The sequence below is a fragment of the Doryrhamphus excisus genome, chromosome 8, assembly GCF_030265055.1.
Source record: "Doryrhamphus excisus isolate RoL2022-K1 chromosome 8, RoL_Dexc_1.0, whole genome shotgun sequence".
NCBI lineage: Eukaryota > Metazoa > Chordata > Actinopteri > Syngnathiformes > Syngnathidae > Doryrhamphus > Doryrhamphus excisus.
The window spans coordinates 22,220,744-22,244,340 of record NC_080473.1 but is presented as its reverse complement, the minus strand read 5'-3'; the positions used below and the strand labels follow the sequence as shown (position 1 = coordinate 22,244,340).

Sequence of the window (23,597 nt, the reverse complement as noted above, 5' to 3'; positions counted from 1 at the left end):
TGATCAAATAAATGTTTATATCAAAGCAAATAGGGGGAGGCAGGCAAGCTACTGCTAGTGTTATTAGTATTAGTTTTAGTATTTTGCATTTTTCTGTAATAAGAATAATTAAAATTCATGAATCACAATGAGTATGGTGAGGAAGGCAATCAATGATAACTTTATTTATTTTTAATAAATGTTTTTGTTTATGAATTACTCCACAACAGGTCTGCCAGTATCAGTAGTATCAGTATCTTGCTATGAAATGAGTACCGGTAATCCATCACTCTTGCATGTCGCCCACTACTAAACCTCCAGAGGAAATGAAAAGAATCAGTGGACATTGATCATATGACAAACATGCGTGTGTGCACCGTAATCCAATTGTCCCCATGGAGGAAGTGAACAACTAATAGCAGTAATGATACTGTACAACCAATACAAGGTGAAACTGCAACCACAATTACAATCACACAGACATTGTCAATCAAAAGTGAGCATTCATCACTGAGCTGTTATGTAACCTCACAAAACTGTTCTAGACTTCCCTCGGTACACTCATATTATAGCAATAAACTCGCACTGCCAACAGACCAAAGCAAAGCAATGAACAGGAAGTCAGGAGTTCAAAAAAAGAAAGGATTTCCTCTTTTCCCGCCGGATTCCTTCCTGTCCGATGGTCAGCATATACAGGATAAATCTCCTCCTATTCTCTCTTCACAATGCCTGTTTTTGCACTATTTCAACTCCCTCACTCAATTGTGGTTTTCTACAAATTAATTCATTCATATATGACCACTGTTTTGTCTTTGACTATATGGACGATCATAAGTACAAATATATAAATATACATTGAAAAGTCATACTGTATGTAGCATTCTGGCCGCTAAGCGTCAATAATGTTACATGAATAACACTTTTTTAAAAGACAACTGCATTTTGGGGGAATTTCGTGGGACATGAAAACATGTGTCTTTCTCATTCCTGTATTTTTGTCTCGTCTAGTTTTAGTCCTTGGTCTAGAATAAGTAAATTGGACAAACTGGCTAGCTAGTTCGCTAGCTTGCTATGCTAGCGGGGGCCCACTGTTTTACTAGCCCAACTTTTCAGTGAGAAAAGTAGCCATTGGCTGTCCCTAGAAGTCGCTGTATGACGTCATCGTTGCGCATCATTTGCACATGTGAAATGCTGTAGAAAAAAAACATTCACTTATTGAGACACAAAAAGAACACTACGAGTCGGCAAAATTTGAAGTTTAAAGTCTTTGTTTTTACTTTTGTGGGGTAGTTTTCCAGATAAAATGCAAATTCAGTTCCAACAGTCATCCTTTCCTACTTGGCAGTTCCAACGTCACTCAATGGTGGTTTTCTAAAGTGAATTCATTAATATATGACCACTGTTTTGTGTTTGACTATATGGACTATCATCAGTACAAACATATAAATATATTGTAGCGACCCTGACGCGTTCATGTTGACATGTTGTGCTCTTGAGTGTCTGGCTGTTCCGGGTGACAGTGAATGCACCAGGTGTGGGGGGCGTGTTGTTGTTGAGGAAGCACTGTTGAGTTGCTGGCTGTGGTTAAGGCTGACTGTAGCCGTTATTGTTGTGCAATAAAAAGCTTTTAGCTAAAAAGCTTAACACGACTGTGGTCGTGTTAAGATTTCCAGTCGCTACAATATATTGAAAAACAAGTTATACTGTATGTAGTATTCTGGTCGCTAAGCGTCAGTAATGTTACATGACATTAGATATGCCTTCACACTGCACCCCACACTGTTTGAAACACTTTCTTAAAAGACAACTACATTTTGGGTGAATTTTGTGAGACATGAAAACATATGTCTTTATTTTTTCTGTATTTAGAATTCTCGATGTTTGTCTAGTCTAGTTTTAGTCCGTGGTCGAGAATAAGTAAATTGGCCAAACCGGCTAGCTAGTTCGCTAGCTTGCTATGCTATACCGTTTCACTGGCACAACTTTTCAGTAAGAAAAGTAGCTATTGGCTGTCGTAGATGTCGCTGTATGACGTCATCATTGCGCATCATTTGCAAATGTGAAATGCTGTAGGAAAAAAGCACGCGTGAGTGACTTAATTTATATACACTTGCGTGTAGGTTTTTGTTTTGGACAATACTATAGTTTATTTTTAATTTTTTAAACTTTTTTCAAGTATTTGTTGTTTGTCTTTTTAATAGAAAAAAGCCACATCTGGTCTATCCCCCTCCTTTCCCCCCTCAGTCAGACGACCCACTTTCCATCATGCACCACTAGTGCGAGTCTTGGACCGTCCTGTCTGTCACGGGTTCTGTCAGGCTGGCTGAATAGGACAAGAAAAACGCCGTTTTTTGACGTTTTGTCTTGGGTTTCGCAGTGACGGCGGTGCAGACAGAGAAGGCACACGGACGTGAACATGTCGACATGGATTTTATGAGGCTGTTTGGCGCCCTGGTCGCCGTCCTTCTCCATAACGAATCCGCTGCTAAAATCAATGGTAAGATTCACACTTTCACTTGTGGAAGTTCTTCAAAATGTACTTTTTGTGACCATGTAACCTGTGCGTGCGTCTTTAAAGTGTGCACTCATGGAGATATTCAGTGTTAGAAAGGAGGAGAAAAGTCTCTCTTGAGTTGTAATTATTAACAGACGCCTTAGTCGCAGCATGATGTGGAAAATATCAACAGTGTTGTTTTCTTCTCAGCTGCTCAGCCAGGAGCTCCCATCTTCATTACAACTCCACTACCCACGCCACATAGTAGGAAATATCACATCTGGGCGCAGTTTGGCACCGTTTTGACAGATTAAAAGTGGCACAGAAGTTTGGCGATACTGCAAGTGTTGGTATGGATCTCATAACAAATAACTATATTTTGACCATTGTCACTGATATTAATAATTGTTTTTACATTTTATGTCACAACATGTAAATATAACAATGTAGGAATGGGGAACAATGTCAACAAAGTATAATTATCCTCTTATTTGATGATAATAGATTGTCCTTGAACCTAAATAAAACTAAAATCATGCTGTTTGCTAACAGCAGAAAGGACACGCACCAGCAAATACAAATAGACGCTGTAGACATTGAAAGGGTGAAGGAAAATACATTTCTGGGGATCACAATAGATGAAAATATGAGCTGGAAACCTCATATTACAAATATACAACATAAGGTGGCCAGAAATATTTCAATATCGAACAAAGCAAAATTCGTTCTCAATCAAAAGGACGTTGGCATATATATATATATATTTTCTTCCACACCTAATTCACACTCACATTCATACCTATGGAGTGTCCAAATAAGCTGATATTTTTGGACTGTGGAAGGAAAGCGGAATACGCGGAGAAAACCAGCCCACACTGGTAGAACATTCAAACTCCACAGAGAGATTCCTAAACGAAGATTCAAAGCCACACCTTCCCGTTCTCCTGACTGTGTGGCCAACATGTGAACGACTTGGCCAAGGTGAGGCCGCCTCGGAGACTTATCGGTGAAAAAGACTATCCTAAGAGATCTAAATCTAAATCCAAATACTTTTGACTTGGGCCAGCAAAAAAGAAGACAATTTGATGTTCTTCTTCAGGTTCTCTCAGCTCGATGGTGCCTTTCATAGGAATGTATGCGCCTGATGGTTTCTAATTTTGCTCCCATGTGAGCGCCACAGGAAGTCCTCAGACAACAGTCAGCCTCTTGTTCTCTTCCTGATTGCCTCATGACGCGTGTCCACAGGCCAACGGATCTGCCGGCGAGGGACGGAGCGCCCGTGCTACAAGGTGTCCTACATCCAGGACAGCCGGCGTAGGCTGACCTTCCAAGATGCCAGGCAGGCATGCAGGGCGGATGGCGGCGAGCTGCTCAGCGTGGAAAGCGAAAGCGAGCAGCGGCTGATAGAGAGGTTTATACAGCAGCTGAACGCTGCGGATGGAGACTTCTGGATCGGCCTTCGTCGCAGCCCTCAGCGTTCCCGGAGTGGCGGCAGCAACCCGGGATGTCCCTCCCAGTACTACTGGCTGGATGGGAGCAGGGCCAAGTTCAGGTTGTTCAGACAAATCCATCAGAAGCACAACACAACCCCTCATTGCTTGTAATAACGCCATTTAAAGTGTGATTCAAATGTTTTAGTACGATGAAATAGACGAGTGTTAGTGTTGTGTGGCGTATTCTAGCTTGATTGACATTCAGTTCACTTGGAGCTCTTATAACATACAAATATATATCATTATTCATCTTTATATTCATCAAATACAGTGAAAATGGCCATATTTCAGACGCACTTGCTAATAGTCATTCATCCTGATCAGTTACAAAAAATCTGTGATTAATCTAAAATGTAAAATTAATCTAAAGCATAAATACTGCGGATTTCAGAAAACAACAGATGGAATGATACGGCACTCTACAAGAAGCAATGAAGTCTGGAAAATTCAATCATTTTAAAAAATCCAAAAATTGTTACAACTATAATGATGAAAATGGTCATATTAATGTAGATTATAATAATGGTGATAATAATAACAATAATAATGGTAATAATTATAAAGATTATAATAATAATGATAATGATAATAATAATAATATTCCAATGATAATAATAAGAGGGGAAAACCAGACAGTGGCATGAACATGATTATATCTTGCAAAAAGGGGTAGGCATTTATAAGCTTTTGCTTCATCCTACTCCTTTTGGGCTTGTGATCAGATAGTTGAATACAAATGCCCAAATAAAAAAAAAAAAAAAAAGAATTAATTTGACAGTCCTAATTATAAGCAATGATAATTTATTGCATTTTTCCAAGCGTTTCACTGTGTGTGTCAGGAACTGGCACTGGGACGAGCCTTCCTGCGGTGGGGAAATGTGCGTGGTGCTTTACTACCAGCCTTCTGCACCACCTGATGAGGAAGGCCACTTTCTGTTTCAGTGGAATGACGACAACTGCAACGCCAAGAACAACTACGTCTGCAAATATTCAAAAGGTGAGTCGGGGGACGTCCCATTGTTACTAATAATCACTTCCATGGATCTGCGCGATCGATCGATAGCGCTGCGCCCAAGATGGATCCATTGTTAGCGCACAAATCGATTGATTTCTGCGCACACGATGGATGGTATATTACTGCGCCCGGGATGGATGTGTGTAGTTTGTTTAGATGCCAACAGATGGCAGCGCTGAGCGTTGTTACTTACAAGAATCAACAAGAAGTCCATGCATGCAAATTTCAAATCTTTGATTAATTGTCAAGCAGTTCACTTTGTTACCGTTCTCGGCGGGGGGAGTGTGAACCCTAACCCCTAACCCCTAACCCCTACCCCTAACCCCTAACCCTAACGCTGTCATTGTATGCAATTAGCAGATCAACGATTGTCATTATATCGTCAGCGCAGTGTCAAAGCATCGGTCTCCAGCGCAAGGCAGTTATATCCATCGTTATCGATTTGTGCGCTAACGATGGATCCATCTCGGGCGCAGTGCTATCGATCGATCGCGCAGATCCATCGTTAGTGCGTAATAACTACATAAAAAAACACTCTTAAGTCAGTGATGTCATGTACCCGTCTATTGCAGCTATATTGCATTGTGGGTAATTATGCAAAGTAGCCTTGTAGTAAACACTACATATTGTCTATTCCTGACTTTGCACTTTTTTTCCTATTTCAGAAAACGCACCAGTCTTTACAGAGCAAGGGAACATAGCACATGAGGGTACTACATATGCTAATTGTTACATTGCATATATAAATATCAAATGAAAAATACATGCATATTTGATTTTTTTGGACTATAGACTGCACGTGGAATGTGGACACATTCTAATTGCAAATATCGGATAACTACTTCTTCCAGATCCAACTGCGAGGCCAAACATATTCTTCACAACAGCGAGCGACGAGTCCATCAAAGTAGGACAGCCTGAGTCTTCAGGTTGGAGGAAAGCTTTTATACACTCCTGATTCAAATATTACATTTTACACTGTCGAACGCTGGGGGGGGGGGGGGGGGGGGGGGCTTCAAAATGCATTGCTGACTCTCAAGAGTTTGTTCCTTTTGCACTTTGAAGCTCTATTTAGAGCAGGGGTCTCAAACTCAATTTACCTGGGGGCCACTGGAGCTAGGGTCTGGGCAAGGCTGGGCCGCATCAGGTTTTCCAAAAAAAAAACAAACGCATTTATTAAAAACAGAAAAATATACAAACTTTTTCAGTGCTTTGGTTCCGGTTTTCTACAAGAAAAGCTCTGATAAAACATTCCACTGTTCTCAAATATCTTACTTTTTATTTTTCTACACAAAATAATATGAAAAATAAATAAACAAATCAAGAATAAAGAAAATCAACCAATCAGTAATAAATAAATATAATAATAATAATAAAAAGTTAAGAAAGCACATATAGTTGGTGGGTAGACAAATGATTTTTTTCATATGAAAATGAACAAAGCATTATTAGAGCCCTGTAGACATGACAAAACACGACTATAGTCACATTTATACTCTTTTTATTTACAACATATTGCGCAACTGCAGGGTCTCGAGACACATGCTAACTCGCAAACTAGAGAGCTAGCCACCTAAACGGTAGCCTTCAAGTTATTTCCTTTCAACTTAAATAGCCAAAAACTTACCACTTCCACACGGATAGGGAGGATAACTATTAACAGTTATTTAACCTTTAACATGAACATGAATCAAACGTAATCATTTTTTCTGGGTACATGATACCATACAGCATCCATATCAAACTTTAAACTTTCATATCAAGGCGGGGGCCTCAAACTAGTGTCCTGCGGGCCACGTGTTTGAGACCCGGGATTTAGCGCCTCCTGGAGATTCACTAGTGCAAAAAATAATTTCTTGCAATTTTTCAACTGGTCTTGAACCTTTGTTCGGGAGTGTAGTCTTTGTTGATGTGTGCTGATGGCATATGCGATGAAGTAATGTGTCCAATCTCTGCCTGTCAGTGTCTTTCTCAGACAACAGCCTGTATGTTCCCTACATCTTGTACGCCACCATTCCTGCCCTGTTGCTGCTGTTGCTTGCAGTTGCTGGCTTCTTCTGCTACAAACAACAAGCTAAGCGGTAAGAAATGAAGTAAAAGCGTTGCTTTGATCCCGCAGCAGGGTAACAGCACTTCAGGGGTAAAAGTAAATACCATAAAGGTCCTTCTTTTTTAACATTATGTCATTTACATCTCAGAGTTAATTGTATTATTGCTGCATTTCATATGTCCTTCATGTGTTTGGTGGTCCTGGAGTCCGTAATCTTCGTTTTGATGCCCTTAGTCTCCTTTTGGATGAAAAAGTTCAAGTTCAAAAACCCTTTATTTATCCCCAAGGGGCAATTTAAAGGACACAGAGAGCAGCATATGGAATAAAAAAGTAAGAAGCAGACAAGGACAAGTAAAAGAGCAGACACTACTGAACACCTACCTACCTACCTAAAAGAATAAATAGTAATTCAATATTTTTTTGTTGTTGTCAGAAGCAGGAAGAGCGAGACCAAAAGCTCCGCTGGACAAGTCAAACGGTGGACACCCCCAGACACGTCATCTTGCCCCCTTCAAGGACCTTACGCCTTCAGCGACATCACCAGACTTTCTCACCTTTCACCCGAAAGCACCCTGCCGGGAGACTTCATAACAAAGTACCCGTGCGGTCCTGCCAAGGACCCCCAGTGGAACGACTATGAGAATGTATTAATCACCGACAGGGAGAGCGGCTTTGTGAACAACGACATCTACGAGACCAGCAGGGCACAGGGTCGACACTGCCGCGCTCAGGATGGTTGGGTCGAAAATGAGATCTACGGGTAGCCATGTTGGGGAATGTCACCTGGCTGTGAAATCCTAGGAGTGTGCGGGCAGCAACACTTTGGACTTTTTAATACCCGCTCTCTCTCTCTTTCTCTCCAGTAAAGGACAACTCCTCCATGATATCATCAGTGACCACAGGTTTGATGTCGTATGTTTAACAGAGACATAGCAACAAATAAACGACTTTTCCCAGCTGGCTTGGTTTACACCAGTCAAACCCGTACTACCGGTCGAGGGGGCGAGAATTGGAAAAATCTCACCTGTCTCTGTCCCAACCCACCAGTCGTTCAAATCTCTGGTCATTCGTCTGTAAGGACCATCATAGGACCCAAACATAAAAGCCACTGTTTACCGTCCACCCAAGCCCAGTTCGGATTTGATCACAGAATTGTCCAAACTTGTCCAAACTTGTTTCAAACTTCCCTCTGTGTTTTCTATATCTATATATCTATATACGTATATATATATATATGTGTGTGTGTCATTTTAACTGTGTTTTATTTATTTTAACAACTCTGTACGGTGACCTGGAGTGTCCTGAAAGGCGCCTATAAATAAAATGTATTATTATTATTATTATTATTATTCTCTACACTGCATGTGTGGTGCAGGAAACTTACACATGTGGCTGTGGATTTATGTTGAGCGGAGGGCGTACTCACATTCGTACCGTGCTGGACTTGGGCACGATCCCTCTCCTGGAACAGTCGTGCTGTATCACTTCCCTGATTTTGCGGATTATTTCCAGTCTTAGTCTTTCTGATTATTCCTATGGAGTAATTCCTATGGAGTAATTCCTATGGAGTAATTCCTATGGAGTAATTCCTATGGAGTAATTCCTATGGAGTAATTCCTATGGAGGACACAGGGCCGAATGTGAGTACGCCCCTTGCAGTAGATCCGCCCTGTGTTACAGTGGCTCTTAACGGAGAGGGGTGGGGGTGTTCAAAGTGCGGCCAAGGGGCCATTTGCGGCCCGCAGCTGGATTTTTTTTGTAATCTAAATATATAATTTAACTACAGCAGCAATTTTATGAACTATTAAGAGAACTATTAAAAGAAAATGTTGTAACTTTACAAAATAATGTGATATTAGGAAAAAGTATGTCATTTAAGTAGCATAAAGTTGAAATATTAAAAAAAAGTTAATATAATATTGTGAGAAACAAACAAATCGAAATAAAATTGTAATTTAGGTTGGAGAAAATCTTATGGGAATAAAGTCATAATACTAAGAGAAGAAATTTTACATTTTTTTAAGAAAGCTGAGATATCTCGAAAAATAAAAAGTTAATTTTTCATTTTTTTTTACTTGCTTTTGTATAATTGTGTGCATATTGTACTATCATGCTGACAAAAACAACAGTTTCAAGGGTATTCTATCCACAGAAACATGCATTGTTTGTGCTTTGTTCTTTCTTCTCAATACATCCTTCCATTGCATTTTGCACAAGTCTCCTTGGTCGTGTTTTTTCTGCTGGCACTCAGAGAAGGCAGACATCAACCAAAAAGTCCTCTTATTAGTCCTGTCTGCATGTCAGGAGCGCATGCATCAGGTCCAGACCCAGGGACCAATAATGTCTGGAATGAGTTATGCAAGAACAGATGTTTTATATTGTCCCCCTGTATGCATCGCTTCTATCAAGTTATGTAATTGAAGTTTTGGATTTCAAAGGGGCCGTAATTAAGCCAAGCATGCCTTCCAAACACCTCGCCAGGACCGATGTGTGGTTCGGCGGCTTGCACATGTAACCCTGTCATAAATATACAATCAACGTTTTCATGCATAGGTTGTTATCATCTAATAAAACGCTTCTACAGCAGGGCGTTTGTGGCCTTTTCCTCTAAACACGAGAGAGTGACGTCAACACAGTGTAGCGAGGCTTCCTGTTTGGGAAGCGCATGTGGAAAGAGTGATGACAGACCATAGGCGACCCCAGCGAAGCTCTTTGGTCTTCCTGACCTCCACTTGATAAAGCCGGAACTGAAGTGACACTGAGCAGACTTTTAGGAAGTCTAAGCCGTGTGATTCTGTCGCTGGTGTTACTAAATGTGCGCTGTTTGGGTGCGAGTGTGTCATGGAAAGCTGCAGCAAGCGCACAAAAGAAGAGGCTGAGTATGTTCTTGGAGAAAGTTCGACAGGAAATGCCAAAAGCACATCTGGAACTCTTACATTCAGGAAGTCTATGCGTGACAGCACAGAAGAGGCCTTTTGGAGCACAGCGAGGCCTGCGTGCACTCCACTGCTCAATAGGGACGTGGTAGCGTTTGCCCACCTATGAACATTACTCCATTAGGGGGTGAGGTCCACCCCCAATCTCTTACCTTTGACCTGATTATTGTTCTTTATCAAGACACCTTCTTGGGAAGAGATTTTTAAGAAAAATAATACAAATATAATATAATATAATATAATATAATATAATATAATATAATATAATATAATATAATATAATATAATATAATATAATATAATATAATATAATATAATATAATATAATATAATATAATATAATGTAATGTAATGTAATGTAATATAATATAATATAATATAATATAATATAATATAATATAATATAATATAATATAATATAATATAATATAATAATATAAATAATAAATAATAATACAAATATATTTTTTTACCCCCAGCAAGGCTACAGATAACAATAAGGCTTTGGCTGAAAGGCGGACAAGAGGTTAGCGGTCAGGAAATCGAGGATTCCAATCGCTGTTGAGGATTTTCTCCCCATGCATGTGTGGGCTTTCTCCAAAAGACTAACGGGACTAACGGGACTAACGGGACTACCGGGACTAATGGGACTAATGGGACTAATGGGACTAATGGGACTAATGGGACTAATGGGACCACCTCGCTTCTTGCTCAAAGTCTGAAACAGGCTCCATCTGACCCATGACCCTGATAGCTTCAATGAGTGTTTGTTGTAATTACAGACTTTAGCCTCTAGATGGTGCTGTAATGCAGCTGACCACCTGATAGAATGGGAACGTTGAGTGCTTGTGTTATGCAGTTATGCAATATTATTGTGAACATTAATAATTACGAAGAGCAAAAGTATCCCACATGGGCGTTGCATGGTTGTAATTATTTGTTTTATTACATCAATGCATGCAACTTTTGTCCATTCATGTCGCATAAATTGACATTTGCATCTATGAGGCGAACTGATGACAGGAAACAAAGTTACCTATGCGTGCAATGGAGCAAAGATACGTTTCGGAATAGCAATTTTTACCGGTTGACGTAAGAGGTGGGTCTGGTCGTCATGACAACCAATTGGCACCGAAGTGTGTAGCGGCTCCGAGGCCCCGCCCCCTGTACAAATACCCCCATGGCTTTGACGTCAATGCACGTCAAGCGGAGAACATGATGCCTCGTTGCGAGTCAACTCCGCCTGATAGAAGGAACGTCAAGCCGAAACATTAGCTCCCCATTGTGCCCGGAGAAACAAAGGTGTCTGTCGGTGACACAGGCTGGGGAAAAAGACACATTTGGAAAAAATGTCGCCGCCGCTGCTGTGAAGGAGTGTCGTCACCTTCGCCGGAAGACTTCTTTTTAATGGACGCGCTTCCAGTGGTGGCCATGCTGGTTAGTGGTTTGTTTCTGCGCGTTATCTTTGACGGCTCAAGGAAGCGTGTGTGAGCCCGCGGCGGCACCGCCGCTACACGGCCACCGCCGCCACCGCCGCCACCACCGCCCCCGGCGTGCGTGCGTGCGTGCGTGTCCCCCCCAGCTCGTCTGCCGTCGAGAACAGCATGGTCATGGCTGACGGCGTCCACAAGCCGCTGCTCCGGGGTCCGGTCCGCGTGGGCTTCTACGACATCGAGCGGACTTTAGGAAAGGGCAACTTCGCCGTCGTCAAGCTAGCCCGCCACCGCATAACCAAGACGGAGGTGAGTCGAAGTTAGCCTGGAAGCTAACTTGAGCTACCGTTCAGTTAGCTTTACCCCCAGTTACATAACTTTTAGCGGAGGGGGGTGGACTTTGGACACCCCTGGAGGTTCTCCCCGACATTGTGGACGCATGGTTTCCGCTCACAGAAAAGTTTTTTCGGGTTGGAGAGTGTTTGCTGCTGGAGTGGGCTGACGGGCTGCACGTTTGACCCCGCTTGGCAGCAGCCGCCGCCGGTGCCGGTAAGCGCTGAGAGCGCTGGCGTTGCCGGGAAATGTAAACAATACTCCACACGCCGCACACATCATTAATTCACTACTTATTTCATCTCCAAATAAGCCTAAGCTCTCTTTTTTGTGTTTTGTGTTTTCATGATCACACAGTTAGACGCTGGATCATTGCTGGTGTAGTCCTCTGTTCTCCCATGCAGTACCACCCAGTACCATACACCTGTAGCTTATATTATTGTAGTACTACAGCACTACTGTATTTAGCCTAGATAGTACCACCTTTACTTATTTAACCCTCTTGTGTTAGGGTCGGCACCGACCCGTTTTACATTTGAATGCATAAAAACAATCCCATAACATTTGTTTATTGCATTAAGGCTTTTTCACTTTGTCAGGAAACTCTATTTCAACAAAATAAAACCAAAAAAATCATTTTTACTACATTTTAAAATGGTCTGGTTGAAATGATGACCACTGTATTGTTAGGGTGGGTTTCAACCCGGTTATAATAATATGAATATAAAGCAATATTTTAACACCTAATTCTAACTCCTAATATCTGTATTATTGCATTATAACAAGTGCATGAAAGAAATGCTGCAGTTTGGCAGGCTACTAGCATCTGTAATATTGTCAAATATAACAGTAAGGCACCTTTCTTCTGGGCATTGTTCAAGTCTGAATAGTGATTATGTTGTTTTTTGTTGGTTTTTTATCTGACAATATTGATGTGATTGCAGCATTTTTATTTGTAGCATTTGTAGCAATTCTGCGTTGCATTTGTTTTGCTGTTTTTTTTTGGATCATTTCTGTGTTTGAGCGTTGCTGCACATTTGCCCCTGCAGCCATGGCAGCACAACCACCACGTGTAGCTTCAATAATATTCATTTTCAATTTCATTTTAAGGTGAACCATGCTGCAGTCTTACTGTTTTTGATGGGTTTTTTTAAATTATCTGCAATTAATTGGCTCCTGGCTGCATGGCGGTTCCATTTATTTGTCCTCATTAGGGTTGCAGGTATGCTGGAGCCTATTCCAGCTGTCTTTGGGCGAGAGGTGGGATACAAGCAGGATCGTTTTGTCAAAACAAAGTAAAATGTTTACTCATTTTCAAATGACCCTATATAGTCTATTGGCCCCCTTTGCGGCATCACCTGTATTCTTTGATGCAGTACTACCCCATACCATACACCTGTTAACTACCCTTTTGCCCCAGGGCTACCACCTTTACATATTTTTTTGTTTTAAATAATCCGGTGCTACTACTATGGAGAATAATTAACATCTATGTTAAGCTGGCATCACTCCCAATTAGAGGTGTGTCAAATTGTCTATATCAGGGGTCTCAAACTCAATTTACCTGGGGGCCACTGGAGCTAGGGTCTGGGCAAGGCTGGGCCGCATCAGGTTTCCCCCCTAAAAAAACGCATTTATTAAAAACAGAAAAATATACAATTTTTTTCAGTGCTTTGGTTCCGATTTTCTACAATAAAAGCTCTGATAAAACATTCCACTGTTCTCAAATATCTTAATTTTTATTTTTCTGCACAAAATAAGATGAAAAATAAATAAACAAATCAAGAATAAAGAAAATCAATCAATCAGTAATAAATAAATACCATGCTCCACCGTGTTCCATTGACCCGGGCTATGACTTTTTTTTAATGACCCACACTGTGTCCCCACGTACCATGCACCTGAACCATGCACCTGAACCATGCACCTGAACCATGCACCTGAACCATGCACCTGAAGCATGCACCTGAACCATGCACCTGAACCATGCACCTGAACCATGCACCTGAACCATGCACCATCTCTTGGTTTACGACCCACAACAACAGCACCAGCACTGTAAACCAAGCCAAGAGTTTGTCTATGTGTAAACACATAGCGGTATGTGGGGCAAGCTGCATGGGTCGGTGGTCTTGTTATGTAATCCAAATAACGATGTGATTTAGCGCTTTCTTGACAAGAATACGCCAGAGAGATCTTTGCTTGGGAAGTGTTCTCCATACACGCACGCACTCACGCAGACGTGCAAGCAGTTCGGCGACATTGCTGCCTTTCGATATTAGAAACGGTGCTTACTCTCAGGCAAACAAGAAGAGGAACAGAGTCTATGTCAGGGGTCTCAAACACACGGCCCGCGGGCCAAATGTGGCCCGCAGGACACTAGTTTGAGGCCCCCGCCTTGATATGAAAGTTTAAAGTTTGATATGGATGCTGTATGGTATCATGTACCCAGAAAAAATGATTACGTTTGATTCATGTTCATGTTAAAGGTTAAATAACTGTTAATAGTTATCCTCCCTATCCGTGTGGAAGTGGTAAGTTTTTGGCTATTTAAGTTGAAAGGAAATAACTTGAAGGCTACCGTTTAGGTGGCTAGCTCTCTAGTTTGCGAGTTAGCATGTGTCTCAAGACCCTGCAGTTGCGCAATATGTTGTAAATAAAAAGAGTATAAATGTGACTATAGTCGTGTTTTGTCATGTCTACAGGGCTCTAATAATGCTTTGTTCATTTTCATCTGAAAAAAATCATTTGTCTACCCACCAACTATATGTGGTTTCTTAACTTTTTATTATTATTATTATATTTATTTATTACTGATTGATTGATTTTCTTTATTCTTGATTTGTTTATTTATTTTTCATCTTATTTTGTGTAGAAAAATAAAAATTAAGATATTTGAGAACAGTGGAATGTTTTATCAGAGCTTTTCTTGTAGAAAATCGGAATCAAAGCACTGAAAAAGTTTGTATATTTTTCTGTTTTTAATAAATGCGTTTTTTTTTGTAAAACCTGATGCGGCCCAGCCTTGCCCAGACCCTAGCTCCAGTGGCCCCCAGGTAAATTGAGTTTGAGACCCCTGGTCTATGTGGTCATTCTGCAAGGGGCCTTTTGTACGCGGACGCCAGCAGACCCAGCGAGTAATTAAACGGAAAGAAACTAGGCCATGCGACTTGCAAAAACACAGTTTGATCTTTGGGGCAGAGCTGGAAACTGTACAGCAAAACAATCATTACCTAGACCTAGGTTAGGTTTCATGACTGATACTGCAAGCCCCCACTCATTAAGACTCTTATCAGGTTAATCTGGTTATGACTGCGAGGTGGTGCAGTGGTTCGTCTCGCCAGGTGATTGGCAACCGTGGACACCTAGTACCTCACATAGTCATTTTTCAGTGTCGGAATCAAACACAGGTCACGCATGGCAACTTCAGCGACTTGGTCCAGTTTGGCCAAGGTCTTACGATGAGAGTACGCCAAGGTCAAAGACGAGAGGTTATGTGCATAACCTACTTAATTGCAATGTTATTTGCCATCTGTGGTCCTGTGTCAGTCCACAGAGCAGGAAGTAAGCTTGCGTCATCTCTGACCTTTGCTGCTGTGTTCCAATAGTCTTTTTTTTTCTCACTTTTTTACCTTCAAAGTAGTCGTTGTTCTAAAAGTGACCTTGTGCCAAAGGCCGCTTCATGTTGTGATGTCTCCAAGGCCCAGCTTGAATTTCATTTTAGGGTTTAAACTTCCTGTTGTGTTAGCTTTCTGGTATCATCTCTCATGCTAATGGGTCGGTTTTGACCCGTGTATGAAATCAACTATAAAATCCACTAAAAACAATAAGTTAGCATCAAATTAGCTTGTCATGTCTTGGTTACCTTCTTAGGCTTCCTCATCCATGAAAATGTTGCTTTTAATACTTTTGGTGTGGGCATGGAGGCCTTTTTTTGTCACTATACCCCTCCATTTCTATTTACAAAAATGCTCAAATCAACCTCAAAAGAATCATATTCATAAATTGAAGGTTGTTTTGTTAATTGGCTATTACTGAGGGATATAGAACATATCTCTTAAATCAATGAGTTAGATTTATTTTCTCATTTGAGTATGAATGACTAAAGAAACATGTATGGTGTTGGGGTGAATTTTGACCCATATATATTCATGTCAAGAAAAGGTAGAAAAACTTATTGTTTTCAGCAACACAACTTTAGTATAAAGTGAAATGAAAAAGCAGAACAGGTCCAGATCTTGGTTCACTGTACTTGTTGACATTCTTTCCATCATCCAAATTGGAAATGTGAAATCAGCCAATCAAATGAGTGAATTCACGTCACATGTCTGGACATTGTTTTTATGCTGGTATACTGGGAAAAAAACGGTCAAAATGAGAATCCCCTGAAGTTAACCCACTCAAGCTTGGTTATTGTGTGTAGCTGCTCTATAGGAGTCCACAACTCAATACAAAGGGCCAAAAAATGAGCACAATAGTTTTTATTGTATTCTAACCTGTTAACCCACTGTAGCTTGGTTATTGTGTGTAGCTGCTCTATAGGAGTCCACAACTCATTTTTTTTTAAATTGTATTCTAACCTGTGTTAACCCACTCAAGCTTGTGACACTTATGATTTTATTTTTGGCTCAAAATATTGCTTTATAGTCATATTATTATAACCGGGTCCAAACCCACCCTAACAATACAGTGGTCATCATTTCAACCAGACCATTTTAAAATGTAGTAAAAATGATTTTTTTGGTTTTATTGTGTTGAAATAGAGTTTCCTGACAAAGTGAAAAAGCCTTGATGCAATAAACAAATGTTATGTGATTTTTTTTTATGCATTCAAATGTAAAACGGGTCGGTACCGACCCTAACACAAGAGGAGGGTTAACACCTTACCTAGGTGTTTGCATCTGTAGCCATTTAGAGCCATCAAAAGACTTATTGCTACATGTATACGATATACTATATACTGCACTGTGTCAGAGTCCACTTTAAGCTTCAACGTAGGAATAGTCATAAATGCCTGCAAGCGTGGAGCGTCTTCAAAGGAGGAGCATTGGACATCAGCCGGGAGCTGTAAAAATCCTTGGATTTCAAACGACTTGGAGGTCATAGTGTTTTTCACAAGACTGCAATCTATATGTGGCAGCGGGTTGGTTGTCATCAATTTGCATAATTAGCCATGACGTGTATGCATGTAATTGTAATGGACACAAAGTGTGTAAAAACCATGAAAACCAAATGAAAATAGGCTACATTTACACTGCAATGTATGGTGCTAATTTGTATTTTTGCTAAAATTGTTGTGCAGATGACCGCAAAAATGCTAATTGTAAATGTGGGCATACGCAAAACCTGACATGATAACTCACTGTTAGCATTGGTAACGTTCGCTTATGTAATATGGGTTGTTGCGAATGGCAAAAAAAAATGTATGCCTCGAATCCATCCTCGCTATGACGTTTACCTTTAATACCTGGCCAGAAATATTTCAGTATTGAACAAAGCAAAATTTGTTGTCAATCAGAAGTCACTCCACACTCTTTATTGCTCTCTGGTTCTACCATATCTTACTTATTGTGTGGAAATATGGGATCATAACTATAAAAGCAATCTTCACTGGCTAAATGTACTGCAAAAAAGGTCAGTAAGGATAATTCATAATGCCGCCTACAGAGAACATACTAACTCCTTATTTCTAAAATCATAAATACTTCAACTTGCTGATATAGTTCATCTTCAAACAGCTCAAATAATGCATAAGGCTAAAAATAAGCAATTAGCTCAAAATGTCATCCAATACTTCTCAAACTCAAACAATGCACAACGATGAGCCAATTCAAGAAACAATACAAGCAGTTGATGTTTGCTTAATACAAGGATGAATTATGTCTTTGGATGGTCATATCACCAAAATGAAAATAAAAAAATTAATACAATACAAATTAGTAAAATAAATTAAAAACAAAACAAAAAAACCTTGAATTATATTAGGAAAGCAGGAAGTGAACAAATGTAACAGTTACTGATTGTAATAAAATAAAATAAAAAAACAAAAAAAACCCCTTAAACTATATTAGGAAAGCAGGAAGTGAACATAACATAAACAATCGGTGTATTGTGCGGTTGTGTTTAGTGTGTTTACCACTTTAAGCATTTGATTTTATGCTATTATTATTATTATTATTTTTTTTTATTTTATTTGGGCAAATATATGAAACATTACAGTGCATTTCTTACATGAATGAAAATATAACTTTCCATTATTTCCATTTGTATTCAACTATCTGATCACAAGCCCAAAAGGAGTAGGATGAAGCAAAAGCTTATAAATGCCTACCCCTTTTTGCAAGATATAATCATGTTCATGCCACTGTCTTGTTTTCCCCTATTATTATTATCATTGGAATATTATTATTCTTATTATCATTATTATCATTATTATTGTTATTATTATCAGCATTATTATAATCATCATTAATATTACCATTTTCATCATTACAGTTGTAACAATTTTTGGATTATTTTTTTAATTATTGAATTTTCCAGACTTCATTGCTTCTCGTAGAGTGCTGTATCATTTCATCTGTTGTTTTCTGAAATCCGCAGTATTTGTGCTTTTATTGTCAATTCAGGGTTAATCTTGTGCATTAAAAAACAAGAACTTATTAAACTGTGAAGTGTCAAATTGCATTCATATTCATGTCCCCTGCTGTGTATACACGTAATATGAATTAGAATGGAAAACGCTAATAATTACCCTTTAACCGATACCAATGTTTGTGCTGTCTGTGTGGGGTGGGGGTGGGGGTTGGGGGGGCACCTAAACACCAAGCACAGTGTCTTGTGTGTTTTGTCAAAACAGTGGCGTTTCTTTCAGCGTTGTACCCAAGGGATTGCTGGGAGGGGAACCGGCCTCCATGTTGACTTGTGTGGATCACATTGACAAAATGGTGTTTATGAGGCTGACACTTGTGGACTGTCATGGCCGTGTTGAAAGGACCCTATCACATGTGCGCCCTAATTGTGCCCTTCTGTGTCATTATTATTGATTCCTATGACGATCACTTTGCAGGTGGCCATTAAGATCATTGACAAGACCCAGCTGGATGCAGTCAACCTGGAGAAGATCTACAGAGAAGTTCAGATCATGAAGATGCTGGACCATCCGCATATAATCAAGCTCTACCAGGTGAGCAGCTCGACAATAGACACAGAAACACATTCTGGTCAACATCCGAGAAGAGATTTTTTTAGACCTTTAAAATTGCACTCTACATCCTTAACTGTGTCCTGCTCCCGACGAGCTCAGTTGGCCGAAACCGATCCAAATACCGATCACATACTCTACCGCTCAAAAGTTTGGCATCACTTGGAAATTGTTTTGGCCAGTCCGAGATACGGCTTTTTCTTGGCAGTCCTGCCATGAAGTCCAGCATCCTGAAGTGGCCGCTTCACTGTTGATACTGACACTGGTGATTGACAGCTACTATTTAGTGCAGCTGCCAGGTCTTTGTCTTAAACTACACACTCTCACATATTTGTGTAGCGTTTTTCTGTCCTTGTTAGACCCAGTTTGTGCTGCTCTCTGAAGGGAGTAGTTAACAGCATGGTAAGAGATTTTTAGATGTCTTTTCTAATCATCTATTAGCCTTCTAAAATGATGAACTTGGATTAGCAGCCATACCAGGAGATTGATGCAGAGGACTGACAGTTGTTGATAGTAGGCCTCTATGCAAAAATATACATCCTTCTTTCTAAATCATCTCATTCATTTTCATTGTTTGGGAAATGGATAAAAATGTTTGTGAAACGCATGAAAATGTGTTTTTCTTTGGAAAACAAAGAAATTTGCAAGTGATCCCAAACTTTTGAGCGGTAGTGTACATTAAGGATCGACCGATAAATCGGCCGGATTTGCGTTCTTTACTTGAATCGGTATCGGCCGCGATACGCACGTTGGTTCGCCAATATATTTTTCCGCCACATGATTTACAGACAGGCATCCGCCGGGCAGCTTTGTGTTGCCGGACGACCCCGCAACCCCGCCGCCACATCATTACATCATCACACTGCGGAGGAGCAGTCATCACATCCATGCTAGATAAAACTTAAACTACGACAGAAATGTTTTGCACATGTTTGAATATTTATTCATTTAAAAATTGATAATGGTGTTTAAATGTGTTTAAGAAAGCTGAATCCTGTGTTCAGTGTTTACATTTCAATAAATATTTGGTTCAACTTGAGACCTGGAATATTAGTTATCATTGTCATTTTTTCATATAAATTGAGGGAGCAAAAGCAGTATCGGCCCAAGCAAAATCGGCCATCGGCTAAGGGTGATAGAAAAAAATCGGTATCGACATCGGCCGGAAAAAAACCATATCGGTCCATCCCTAATGCATACCATCTAAGTCCGTGGTTCTCCAATGGTTTGGTTCTCAATTTGTGAATTTTTTCAACTCAAACTTCTCATATCTATATCACACATATAGCTCTGGTTTTCCACACAACATTAACTGCAGTGCTGACACGCTGTCTTTATGGCACCCACTTATGCCGCTATCTCTAGCAGATATCTGCAGCTGTGTGTCAGACAGACCGCCACGGGAAGTCTCCGCTTGATGTTCTTCCTCTGCCACTCAATCTTGACAGTCTAGATCAGGGGTCTCAAACTCAATTTACCTGGGGGCCACTGGAGCTAGGGTCTGGGCAAGGCTGGGCCGCATCAGGTTTTCCCAAAAAAACCAAAGCATTTATTAAAAACAGAAAAATATACAAACTTTTTCAGTGCTTTGGTTCCGATTTTCTACAAGAAAAGCTCTGATAAAACATTCCACTGTTCTCAAATATCTTACTTTTTATTTTTCTGCACAAAATAAGATGAAAAATAAATAAACAAATCAAGAATAAAGAAAATCAATCAATCAGTAATAAATAAATATAATAATAATAATAAAAAGTTAAGAAAGCACATATAGTTGGTGGGTAGACAAATGATTTTTTTCAGATGAAAATGAACAAAGCATTATTAGAGCCCTGTAGACATGACAAAACACGACTATAGTCACATTTATACTCTTTTTATTTACAACATATTGCGCAACTGCAGGGTCTTGAGACACATGCTAACTCGCAAACTAGACAGCTAGCCACCTAAACGGTAGCCTTCAAGTTATTTCCTTTCAACTTAAATAGCCAAAAACTTACCACTTCCACACGGATAGGGAGGATAACTATTAACAGTTATTTAACCTTTAACATGAACATGAATCAAACGTAATCATTTTTTCTGGGTACATGATACCATACAGCATCCATATCAAACTAACATTAAACTTTCATATCAAGGCGGGGGCCTCAAACTAGTGTCCTGCGGGCCACATTTGGCCCGCGGGCCACGTGTTTGAGACACCTGATCTAACAGATGCTTACATAATTTTGTCAAACTGCCAGCATTTTTTTTTTTTGCAATTGTTGTGCCAAACAGGTGATTTTTTTGTTGTGTTACCATGGTGATTAGTCAATGGAATGCATGCAGCCAGCTCATCATATCAATTCTTGCTCCAAATTATTCACTCCCCCCTCCCAGAACTGACATGATGATTAGCCATATTACTGCTAATGGAGAAATTCAAATAATGATAAAATTCATAAATTTGACTTACACAGCTCATGGAGGCGATGAAAACTGCAATAAAACAAAAATACAGTGTCCTCAGTGTTAATGGCGATGGTTTGCACTGTTAAATGAAGCCAGTATTTCAACTTCAAATGCTAATTTCTTGGCTATTCTTAACATTGTTTTTAATTTTGGATGATTAAACAGACGCCAACAACCACAGGTTCTGCGGTTTGAACATTTGAATGAAAAGCAGCCTTATTGTGTAACCAAGTCACGTTGCATTGCTTGTTTATGGGACGGGAACTTTAGTTTCTGGTTTTAATAAAGAGGATTTTTAAGGCTGAGGTTAAACAGGGTGCATTCATACAAATATGTGTGACGGGGGGGGGCAGTATGGCAGTACACGTTTTGGTAACAAGATGGTGCTTTGTCCGACATCATTCTGTCATCAGTAAACTCATCATCACCGGCCCGCTCATCTCATTACAATGTCCCAAAGACAATATGCGGCGATGCCTGCCAAGCTCACTGGTACACCAGGAAGCTCCATTAGCGCCGCTTTTCTGCTCGTGGTAGTCTGTTTTGTCATGTGGCGCCATGAGATCCTTGGCTCATTACATACTTTCCTGTTTTAAACCTTACAAAGTAAGCAGAAAATATCATCCATCCAGATGCAGATCATAAACCAATGCCAGCGTATGAGCACGATGTTACAGGGAGCATAACGACTGCAATTCATCTCATCTAAACCAGGGGTCTCAAACACGCGGCCCGCGGGCCAAATGTGGCCCGCAGGACACTAGTTTGAGGCCCCCACCTTGATATGAAAGTTTAATGTTAGTGCGGCCCGCGCAAGTTTGATATGGATGCTGTATGGTATCATGTACCCAGAAAAAATGATTACCTTGAGGTAAATTGAGTTTGAGACCCCCGCGTTAGATTGTTTACACAAAGCAGACGAGTGTTTATTATCATTACACAACCGCATGACGCCATCCCAGCTTTTGTGCCATTTTTATTTTGGTGTGTGTCATTCTTTCCAAACGGCCCAACCATCCAATCACTGTGGCTCAATTAGCGATTTCCTTTCCTGTCTCTAACTGCCGTTGGCCCAGTGGCCCAGTGGGATGCCTGCGCCAGTGAAGGGAGGCGCATACGCCCCCACTCTTGATTATGTGCTGTGTTCAAGTTGCTTTTCTGCATTTTATCGCACGGATCAGGATTACAAGTGTGTACAGTGATGTTGAAATTGTTCCAAATTGTCAATATTTTGTGTGGAAACACAAATCTTAATCCTCTTGGGCACAGAAGTCACCAAAGTTGCACAGCTTGTTAAAGGAACGTTTCGACACTTCTTGCACCTTTACTTTACTTCTGCTTAAAAGATGCCCCGTGGCTTCTCATTTGGGTTCAGACATAGTTGGCCACTCTATCACCTTCACCTTCAGACGACCTGTGAGGCGTCTTTGTCTTAAACTACACACTCTCACATATTTGTCTGCAGCGTTTTTCTGTCCTTGTTAGACCCAGTTTGTGCTGCTCTCTGAAGGGAGTAGTTAACAGCATGGTAAGAGATTTTTAGATGTCTTTTCTAATCATCTATTAGCCTTCTAAAATGATGAACTTGGATTAGCAGCCATACCAGGAGATTGATGCAGAGGACTGACAGTTGTTGATAGTAGGCCTCTATGCAAAAATATACATCCTTCTTTCTAAATCATCTCATTCATTTTATTTGTTTGGGAAATGGATAAAAATGTTTGTGTAATGGAGAAAACTTTTGTGAAATCCATGAAAATGTGTTTTTCTTTGGAAAACACTCTCAGATATGTCTTCTTGCAGAGTTGTGCAGCGTTTTTCTGTCCTTGTTACATCCTTCTTTGAAAATCATCTCAGTCATTTTCATTGTTTGTGAAATGGATGAAAATGTTTGTGAAATGCATGAAAATGTGTTTTTCTTTGGAAAACAAAGACATTTGCAAGTGATCCCAAACTTTTGAGCGTTAGTGTAGATCGAGCGGTAAATTGAGAGCTTTGCTGTCTTATCACCATGACGATCCGGTACAGCGACGGCATTGCTGCAGACGCTGCGCCGATCCATACGTCGACCTCACGCTCCTACCTTCCCTCACAGTGAATAAGCCGAGATACTTAAGAAATACAAGAATGAATTGACAATTGTGATTACTTTTACGTGTTTAGCATATCAATGCTAAGTTTTGGTTCATACGTCACATCACTGTTA

At 40.2% G+C, this 23,597-nt stretch overlaps 2 protein-coding genes across 8 annotated transcripts in view; both read left to right on the top strand.

Moving 5' to 3' along the window:
* The first annotated feature begins 573 nt into the window (after positions 1–573).
* laynb (layilin b) lies at positions 574–9,237 on the top strand. Of its 4 annotated transcripts, none has more exons than XM_058079886.1 (8): positions 574–661; positions 2,357–2,476; positions 3,719–4,025; positions 4,806–4,963; positions 5,647–5,691; positions 5,833–5,910; positions 6,945–7,062; positions 7,468–9,237. In XM_058079886.1, exons 1-8 carry the CDS (start codon positions 589–591, stop codon positions 7,793–7,795), a joined length of 1,227 nt encoding a protein of 408 aa, XP_057935869.1. In that variant the 5' UTR covers positions 574–588; the 3' UTR covers positions 7,796–9,237. The 4 variants fall into 4 exon arrangements, with proteins under 4 accessions (XP_057935869.1, XP_057935868.1, XP_057935871.1 ...); XM_058079885.1 differs by having other exon boundaries at positions 7,465–9,237; XM_058079888.1 differs by lacking the exon at positions 574–661 and adding an exon at positions 1,552–1,684 and having other exon boundaries at positions 7,465–9,237.
* Positions 9,238–11,144: 1,907 nt separating this feature from the next.
* The window catches only part of sik2b (salt-inducible kinase 2b), a 46,522-nt gene continuing 34,069 nt past the window's right edge, over positions 11,145–23,597 (top strand). For all 4 annotated transcript variants that reach the window (XM_058079470.1, XM_058079469.1, XM_058079467.1 and 1 more), the window contains exons 1-2: positions 11,145–11,709; positions 18,800–18,916. In XM_058079470.1, the coding sequence (XP_057935453.1) occupies positions 11,572–11,709; positions 18,800–18,916 (255 nt within the window). In that variant the 5' untranslated portion in view covers positions 11,145–11,571. The remainder of the gene's footprint in view (positions 11,710–18,799; positions 18,917–23,597) is intronic.